This window comes from Kogia breviceps, chromosome 1, assembly GCF_026419965.1.
Source record: "Kogia breviceps isolate mKogBre1 chromosome 1, mKogBre1 haplotype 1, whole genome shotgun sequence".
Classification (NCBI taxonomy): domain Eukaryota; kingdom Metazoa; phylum Chordata; class Mammalia; order Artiodactyla; family Physeteridae; genus Kogia; species Kogia breviceps.
The window spans coordinates 148,031,195-148,041,111 of NC_081310.1; the positions used below are offsets into that span (position 1 = coordinate 148,031,195).

Here is a 9,917-nt window from a genome sequence, read left to right on the forward strand (position 1 = left end):
CTTCTAACCATGCTCTCATGCCATCTACCATGTCTTTGCACATGTTCTGCTGTCTAGAATATCTTCCCCATTTCACTTTCCTAGCAAATTCCAACTCATCCTTCAAACCTTGAACTCAAAAATCATCTTCTCTGAAAAATTTTCTCCAATGCATCCTGATCACTCATTTCTCTATGTTACCTTTGAACCTTACACATACTTCAACATTATAATTATCACGTTGTATTGTGACTACTTATCTACTAAAATGTGGACTCTTTAAATACTGGAGCTGTTAAGTATCTAAGAATTCACCTGGAATTTCTAGCACTTAGCATAATGCCTGGAACATGAGAAGTATTAAATAAATACTCACAAAGTTAAACTTAATCCCATCCCCAGCCTCCAGGACCACACTCCATCAATTCCTCCTCCCTTTCTCTCACATCATCCCCAATCTTATTCTCCACTGGTCTCTTCCTTTCAATGTAGTAGCATGCCTTCTCTACCCTAAACAAACAAAAAAGCCTCTTTTGATTCTGTTCCCCCTTTGAAGTACTAGCTCATTTCTCTCTTCAATGCCTAATAGATAATTGTTTCTCAACCTGTCATCTTCCCAGTTAAAACACATCTTTGTTTTATCATTATCACAAAGCCCATGCTTCTATTTAGCTCTTATACAAATTCTATTTATTAGAATTAGATGCTTAAGTGTATTTTCTTGACTACACTAACAAAACTTAAAATTCTTCTCTGTCCCGGTCAGAAGACTATAAACTATTACCAAAAACTAAAAACCTCAAAAAACAAACAAGAAAAATGATTCAAAAAAATTATTTACCTATCTTAAACAAAAAATGCATTACCTGAGTAAGAATTAAGAGAAACTGTCCACCGTACTGTTAGTCCTAGTAAGACAACAGTTGTCATCAAGTAGCATTTCTCCATATTTCTTCTCAAATTTAGGGAGAGGAAAAATAACAGGACCAATGCCGGAATACTTTTAACACGCAATCACTTCTTTTCTTGATCAGAAAAATGTGATCAATTCTTTGGAATTAGGAATTTGAGAGGATTTTAAGTGATGCTTCGTTTCCAGTCAAATATTGATTTTTATGTCTATGAAGAAGTAGCCTGCAGGAAAAAAGAAAAAAGATACCAAGATTTAGCTAAGCATAGTACCTACAACAACAAACCCATTAAACCAAGTAGAAAGATGGAGAAGTGAGGGAAGCGGAGGCGGGGAATCGAGGAAAGGTGATAATTTTAAGATCCTTATCCCCTAGTCCTCTAGTTGGGAAATGTACCTCAAAAGGTAGCTCTCCCCCATTAAATGTGACTCAATATATCTAAAGATATAGTAAGGATCTGCTCTCACAAGGAAATATTTCTGAGTGAAGAAAAACAACAGAGATATGTAGATAGTAGGTCAGTTCTAAACAAAGAATTTTCACCTACAGGTAAAAACAAGACCACAAAGATAAACAAAGGGGTGATTTTACCTTTGGTGTAGACAGAAAGAGGACTTTTATCTTTATAGTCAGCTTGAGAAAATCTTCCACTAAAGTAAATTACGTAGTTTGATTTTTCTTTCCTTCCAAAATATACTTGAACTAACTACACCAACTTTCCATTCTAGAGAATGAACCTTTGTAAGAATCAATAAGAATAGCCCCAACTCTTAAGAGAAAATACAAAAGCAGTAAAATACAATTAACCACTTACATGCTTCATTTTTTTTTACTTTTTCCCTATTGGGTCGGGGTTCTAAAAGTTCAGAGATTTGAAAAATCATGGGCCGTTTTAACCACAGGACATAATTTAATTTACATATATTCAGAAAAATGAAATTAATATATAAATGAAAATTTTAGGGAAAAATTGGCATATTCTACCTACAGGTCAAAAAAGTATTTTCTTACTTAAAAATAGCAAGGGACAACTCTAGAACTAATAAGTCTAGCATCTCAATCAGGTAGAATGACTCAAAGCATTTAATAAGGCTATGTGACTATATTATTCAAATTCCTGGATTTAAAAATACAGTTTAACTAATATTCCATCTTGGAAATTTAAATAACTAATACAAACAAGTTAAATCAATAATCCACAACATTTAATAATCATAATAAACTTTAAAAGAACATAATGCTTAACCAGTAACATGCTTATCAAGTTTTTTTGTTTTTTGGCTGCACCGCGTGGCTTGCGGGATCTCAGTTCCCCAACCAGGGATTGAACCCAGGCCCCCAGCAGTGAAAGCAAGAAATCCTAACCACTAGGCCACCAGGGAACTTTTCTGATCAGGTTTGTTAAAAGCACAAAGATGGGGCTTCCCTGGTGGTGCAGTGGTTAGGAGTCCACCTGCCAATGCAGGGGACATGGGTTCGAGCCCTGGTCCGGGAAGATCCCACATGCCGCGGAGCAGCTGAGCCCGTGCGCCACAACTACTGAGCCTGCGCTCTAGAGCCTGCAAGCCACAATGACTGAAGCCTGCGTGCCTAGAGCCCGTGCTCGGCAACAAGGGAAGAAGCCACCTCAGTGAGAAGCCCGTGCACCATCACAACAAAAAAAGAGCAGCCCCAAGTAGACGAAGCCCGCGCACAGCAACAGACCCAACGAAGCCAAAAATAAACAAATAAATTAAAAAATAAAAATAAATAAAAATTAAAAAGAAGCACAAAGGTGGAACAGCTGACACATGAAAGAAGCATATCCAAAAAGATTTGGACAACATCTATGATGAACCAAATCTAACTCCAGAAATCATTACAGGGATAAATTCAAATAAATTCAAAGTTCTGCACTTAAATGTGAAAAAACCAACAAAAATCAATTGCTTGAGTATTTAAAGGGAGGCAACAGATAACAGATGATAATTATCAGTTCTGTATGGATGCAGAACTGATGACCAATATTAGATTAAATATTAGAAAAACTTTTCTAACAACTAGAGCCGTCCAAAAATTAGCTTTTTCTTGAGAAAGGAGTTCCTCATTGAAAGGTTCAAGCAGAAGCTAAGCAACAACTTGAAAAGAATATTTTTAGAGTGGAAAACAGGTAACTAATTTCTAAACTGTGTTTTAAATCTGATTTTGGATGCATATTATGTGTCTAAATTAATATAAATCCTGACAATACAAAAGATGATTTCGTCTCCCAACATGTCCTAATCCCCAGTAAGTGACAAGTACTGCCACTTTTGTAGGGTTTCTTTACTGAGTAAAATGGGTAGGCCTTCACATCCTCCACAAGTGGCTCATGTTAGAAACTGAAGGACATCAAAAACATCTCTTCCTGGCATCTATTACACTTAGAATAAAATCCAAATACCTCAGCCATAAGATCCTGCCTACCTCTCCAATTTCATCTCCGCCCACTTTCCCACAAGGTCTTCCCTCTTTCTAGAACCTGCCCATTTCATTCATACCTCAGTTCCTTTCCAATTCTATTCTCTTTGCTTGGAACGCTCTTAAGTCAGCTCACTGGCCAATCTTTTGTCATTCATCTTATACCTCAAGTCATCCCCTCAGAAAGTTCATCCCTGGCCACTCTTACTAAGTTTTCCACTTCCTACTGCTTGTACCGTTACCTTCTTTTATTTTCTTCCTAATTCTTTTCACTCTCAGAAATTATATTTTCACACAACATGAAACAATCTCACAAACATAATCTTGAGTTTAAAAAGCTAGACACCAAATAATGCACACCATATGGTTCCATTTACAAAAGGCTCATAAATAGGCAAAACTAATCTGTGGTGTTAGAAATCAGGAAAGAGGTTACCTTTGGGGAGGAAAGGGGATGGCGATTGGGAGCGGTCTCCAGGAAGGTCTTCTGAGAAGATGCTGTGTGAATGGTGCTTCCTGATTTGAGTGGTGGTTAAAAGATGTGTTTACTTAATGATAAATCAACTAGTTACAATTTATGATTTGTGTACAGTATTTTCTTGTACATGTTATATTCCAATTAAAAAGTATAAAGGAAATTACATTTATTTGCCAACTAGAATATAAGCTCCAGGCAAGTAGGGATCCTCCTACCTTAGTCGTGGCTCCGTTCCCTGCGCTTAGAACAATGTTGGCAGAAAGCAGGTACTCATAAAGTATTATATTTCCTGAACGGAGATCTTCGTGTGTGAAGGGAAGTACCTAATTTTACTGAGTCCTTTATGGTTAAAGATATTATGTGACACTTTCAACCGATCTCTTCTCCTTGAACAGTAAAAAGGGTTATTACTTTTCCCATCTGTAAAGCAAAGCACAGTAACTTCCTAACCCATCCTCGCGCCACGAAGTTGCCACGCGGGCAGCAGAGGAGTTTTCCGTCCTAGTTTGCCCCGAGGGTGCGTCTGGACAGAAAAGAAAGTCTGCCGTCCACGTCCCAGGGCCGAACTTGCTCCTTTCAGCCTGAAAGGTCCCTCCCCCAGGTGGACACCACAGCCAGGGACTACTGCTATCCCAGGTGAGCACGTCTCGCCGAAGTGACCCCTCCTGATGTGTCTCTCCCTTTCTCCGGCGGGCCAGACCCTCAGGACCTCAGGAACAAGGGTGCCAAGCAGCTCCAGCCCAGGGTGCCCCCCACCGTCACCGCGTCCCCCAGCCGACTCCCAAGCGAGCCTGCGGGATGGTCTGCGAAGGCCTCGTGTGCCGTTCCTCTGAGCGAAGCGGTACCGGGAGCCAGGCCGCCAGCCCCAGTCTCTCCCCACCCCGGCCGGGCGCCCCAGAACGGCAGTGACCCGACCCCTTACCCCGCCGCCCGCGGAACGTTGGGATTCGCGCCGCAGCGGGTCCCAGGAAGGCGCCTGCGCGCTCGCCCCCGCGGCAGAATGCCCCGCCGGCCTTCCTTCCGCGTCCGCGTGCTCGCGCGCCGCCCGCGTGCCCTGCGCGGGAGCGAGCCCGTCGAGCGTGAGGGGAGGGGCGGGGAAAAGGCGCGGAGAGGAGGTGGCCGGCTTCGGAGGCGGAGCAGCAGCGGCTGGAACCCGAGAGGCCTGGCGCCGGATGAGGCTTGGGGCAGGTGGAAAGCCCCTTGCTCTAATTTCCTGGGATCGCGGCCAAGGCCTGAAAGGCTGCTTAGTCCACGGATTCCTGTCAGGGGCGCGTCCTGGCTCGCTTCCCACAGTGGACAGCCCCATGGCTAGTCCTCACCAGCGGGCAGGGGATCTTCCTCTGGACCTGTGCCGTCAAGGAGCCAGAAAGCCAACCTGCTTTACTTTCTTCAAGCTACATGCCTGCGAAGAAGAAGGTATTAAGGCTGGGAAGTCACTTCATGGAAGAAAGAGTATTGAAGGTCCAGCCATTTTTGAGAGACTGTTTGTTGGTGATGCAGAAGAGCAGCCCTGCCCTCCAGTAGCCACCACACAATCCCCATCAGTCAGCCTGGATCACCTATGCCCAAACTTACAAATAATGACCACATTCCCTTCCTTTAGTCAAAGAATGCCCTCATATCCCCCTTCTGAATCTTGCCATTCTGTAAAAGCCAACCCCTCTGTAATCCGTAACTACCAGCAAATATTTGGCTTTGGCTATGGCTTTATACTAAGTGGATCTGAACAACTCTCTGGATCTCGGTTTCTTCATCTATGAAATGAGTGAGTGGGCTAGGTAAACTTCCCCAAATAAAATTTCATCCTACTATGTTTAAAAGACCATCGGCCCTGGAAATATGAAGAAATATGGCCAAGTTCCTGACCTCAAGAGATTTAATTCTCATTGGAAAGTCATTTTCATGCATAAAAGGATAGAAGAACAGATGCTAAATGTCAGATTACTGGTATATGCATTAAGTACTGTAGGATTTCAGAGAAGAGGGTTCACTGTAAACTAAGTACTATCAGGAAATGCTTTCCTTGGAGAAGTCAGCTGAGCTTTGAAGGAAAGCCTGGGCCTTCATAAGCCAGGAGGATGGGAGTAGGACTCTAGACAAAGGAAATGGTTCAAGCCAAAGTTGTAGCGGTTGAAAAGTGCAGACCATTTCCTCCAGTTGAGATGGTGGGTGATGAAGCTGGAAAGGACTAATTGTGGAGAGTTTTGTATACCAGGCTGTGGTGTTCAGAATTTATTCAGTGATCAGTAAGGGACCATTGAATGACTTAGCATGTAATGACTTTTAGCAAGTGTACAATAAAGTGTTAGAGAAAATTTAAAATAGTAATAAGGGATAAAATAAATCAGAAGGAGAAGTAGAAATCTTTTTAGTAGTCCATGCGTGATTAGACAAGAGCCAGGACTGAGATAGCAATAGTGGAACTGGAAAAGAAGAGATCAATGCCAGAGGAGGAATATACAGGTCTTGGTAACATAGTAGATATGTAGAAGTGAAACAAAGGAGAGGGGAAAGTCAAGCATGGCTCCAATGGTGTCAAGTCTGAATTACCAGAAGAACTGAAAGATCTAGAGAAGCCTGAAGGAGAAACTGGCTTGGAGGGAAATATGATGCATTGTATTAAGTTTGAGGTGACATCAAGACAACAAAGTAGTAATATCCAAGTACCAGTTTTGAATCAGAGCCCAGGAAAGAAGTTGGGGCTGAAGATAAAGATATGAACATCTTTCATTTGGCTGAAGAAACATGGAGACAGTACAAAAAGAAAATAGACAACCATACTTGAGTACACACGTATTTAAGGCCAAGAGGAAAAAGGCAAGCTGATGAAGGATATTACGTGGGTAGGAGGAAATCCAGTACATCACAGGATCATAAATATTAAGCATCTTGTGAATAAGAACTGTGTTTGGCAGATCAAAAATCATGTTTTATTAAATCTTATTGGCTCTGTCAGTTGTAAGAAGCACCACTATTTTAAGCACCACTGAGAGAGAAACAAAAGTTACCATCTAAACTTACTATGATTGTAAAACATATAATTTCAGAAATATCAATACATGATAAAAGATGTATCTTCAAATGATGACAGTTGGTATCAGTCTCTACTTTCTGCCTCCCAACCCAATAGCTTCTGACACAGTATTTAGAACAAAGTTGATGCTTAAAATGTTCATTGAATAAATAGTGGAAGGAACGTCAAAACCTCTAATTCATACCTGAACTGCCCCACCACTACATCTATATACCTACTACTGCTCTTTCCCTCCACTAGGTACTATCACCTCTGAATGTCCAGTGCCTATATATAACAGATGCTCAGTAAATGCGTTTTGAATGAGGTCATTAGGGTAGAACTGGATTCATTATGACTGATATCCTTATAAGATGAGGAAATTTGGCAATGGACATGCCCACATGCAGAGGACAATGTGAAGACATGGAGAAGATGGCAGTCTACAAGCCAAGGAGAGAAGTCTCAGAAGAAACCAACCCCACTGACACCTTGATCTCGGACTTCTAGCCTCCAGAAGTATGAGAGTATACATTTCTGTTGTTTAAGCCACCTAGTCTCTGGTTTTCTGTATGGCAGCCCTAACAAACTAGTACATACCTTATCAAAGGTACTCTGAATACTCAATGTACTAGGCAAACTTCCTCACACAAATCATACTTTTATAGTAGTTTCTAGTCCCGTCCCTAGATCACTTCCACTTATTAAGAAAACAAGCCCTTTTCTATATCAAGCCCAGGACTTCCCTGATTCTAGGTGAAAACCATTCATCTGATCACAGCTATTTTCTGAAATAACTTTTTCTTCTCTGTACATCTTCCCCAATTGACCCTTATATGTCATTTGCCATTCTTCTGAAATTTCCAGGTTTCATCATACCTTTGCTTCCTCCGGGGAATAAGTCCACCTAAGCAGCATAGAGTTAGAGTGAACCTCCAAATTTCCATATAGCCACTGGCAAAATAGTGTTCTCTTTTATATGCTAAAAGTTGTTCATATCCAATTCACTTGATCCTCACAATAACCCTGAGAATGGTAGAACAGGTATTATTATCCTTTTTGGACATACAAGAAAACTGGAGATCAACATTTCCCAAAGTATGTTCCACAGAACTGTCATTCAGTGTGATACCTATTGTCAAAGAAAAAAAAAAAAAGGTAAAAGAAAAGTATGAGGACAATCTCTTGATACAGAGATAAGTTTGAAAACAATGGGTTACACAAATCTAAAAAAGGATTCTTTACTCCAGGTTTTCTCAGAGGCTTTTGTGTGTTATTATAAGTCATGACTCTCCAAGAGAATACAGAATTCTCAGACATTAACCATGAAATCCTATCCCCACACCCCAACCCAACTCTGACATCCCACCCTACAGAGTGGTTCATGAAACACACTTGTTGGAAATGCTGTTTTGAGACATTGTGTAATTTCCCTAATACAGCAAATAGATGTCAGGACTATAATTAAATATGAATCTTAGTTACTTTCATTCATTTTCAAGTCATTTTCATTTTTTGCACCCCTAAAAAAAGACAAAATATCGATGAAGACTGTCCTTAGTATGATTATGAACTTTGAAAATTAAGTTAATTATAAAACAAAATTAAGTGGAAAAAAATAAATCCCCCCAAACCAGAAATAGAATGAAACTAAAGAAATTTGGATACAATGTGTATCCATTTGGTAGCTCAACTACACAGAGAATAAATGTTCCAAGTGACTTTATTATTTCTTCTTTTTTGGCCATGCTGCGTGGCTTGAGGGATCTTAGTTCCCTGACCAGAGATCGAACACGGGCCCCCAGCAGTGGAAGTGTGGAGTCCTAACCACTGGACCACTGGGGAATTCCCCCAAGTGACTTTAAAACACTGTAATTTACCAAGTGCAATATACCCTAAGAAAAAAAAGATGTGTTAAAAAAAATTAAATGATTGTTGTTAGTAACTCATGTTGTTGGCATTAGGATTAGTGTTATTGTTCTAAGACTACTGTATGTGTAAAGGGGGTAAAGAAAATGAAGATTTATGTGATATTCAGATTCTATCATCCCAGTATTTTGATACCAGGATTCTTGGTGTGGGAAAGGAGTAAAAGGTGTAAGATAGAAGTTAAGTATCAATATGAACTTATGATTTATTTTACCTGATTACTGAAGAGAAAAAAGGGAGGGAGACAGAAGGAGAGGGAAAGAGGGAGGGAAAGGGAGGGAGGGAGGGAGGAAATATTTCCTAGCTCTTTTTACTGAAAGGACTAAAAACAAAGACCAGTTCAATAACAATGAGCATCCTTAGCATACAGACTGTAGTCTTGAAACACCATTTCTAGTAAAAAGGAAAGGGAGATCACAGGAGAAGTAGCTAATTACAAGTTTGGAAAAGAAATACATAAAAATAAATCTGGAAACTTTTGTTCACCAGGTATCAAGGAAACTGTCAAAGACTACTAGGGTCAATGTCAGAAAGACTCCAGAGCCACCTTGAAAAGACTCCTGAGGGCCACGGATGGGACACACTGAGCATCAGTAAGCGTAATAACTACAATGGATTGAAACACATCAAACGTGAATTGTCTGTCACATTGTCCATGCACTCGTAAAGATAACTTAAAAAAAGAAAAGGTTACCAATGGAGGAAGCTAGCAAACCACTCATTATTTTGAAAACTGGTAAATAAAGAAAAAGAATCAAGTAGTTATTCTGTCTTTGTTATATAAATTATTCCGGTGAGTAGCCAAATAGTTGATACAGGAAAGATTCTCTTTATAGAGTATTCAACTTACCTTTCTCTTCCCTCTCCCCCACTTCCTTCCCTTCCCTCTCCTTTTTACACACACACACACACACACACACACACACACACACACACACACACGCACAGGCACACGCACAGAATCACCCTTGTTTCAAACCACCAAATAGCCTTATAGATGAGATGAACTGTTTCGGGAACTTCAGAAACTGAGCCCCTATTTGAAAGAGACCAAAGTGGAATCAACATAAAACTGCATTATCTACTGTGAAAGTATAATTATTTAAATTTCTTTACTGCTTAAATGAAGCTAATCAAGTTCATTTATAATTACTTATGGATATATTCA

At 40.3% G+C, this 9,917-nt stretch overlaps 2 protein-coding genes across 4 annotated transcripts in view; one reads left to right on the plus strand and one right to left on the minus strand.

The window, feature by feature from the left end:
* The window catches only part of ALG6 (ALG6 alpha-1,3-glucosyltransferase), a 60,334-nt gene extending 55,511 nt beyond the window's left edge, over nt 1-4,823 (minus strand). For 2 of the 3 annotated variants that reach the window (XM_067006737.1, XM_059045268.2), the window contains exons 1-2: nt 3,766-4,823; nt 846-1,113 (exon numbers count right to left, since the gene is read on the minus strand). In XM_067006737.1, coding sequence (XP_066862838.1) covers nt 846-927 — 82 coding nt within the window. In that variant the 5' untranslated portion in view covers nt 928-1,113; nt 3,766-4,823. The remainder of the gene's footprint in view (nt 1-845; nt 1,114-3,765) is intronic. The other variant, XM_067006733.1, reaches the window with a different exon arrangement.
* Nucleotides 1-9,419, plus strand: part of ITGB3BP (integrin subunit beta 3 binding protein) — a 160,723-nt gene extending 151,304 nt beyond the window's left edge. The window contains exon 8 of the mRNA XM_067006772.1: nt 9,239-9,419. Coding sequence (XP_066862873.1) covers nt 9,239-9,267 — 29 coding nt within the window. The 3' untranslated portion in view covers nt 9,268-9,419. The remainder of the gene's footprint in view (nt 1-9,238) is intronic.
* The last annotated feature ends 498 nt before the right edge of the window (nt 9,420-9,917 follow it).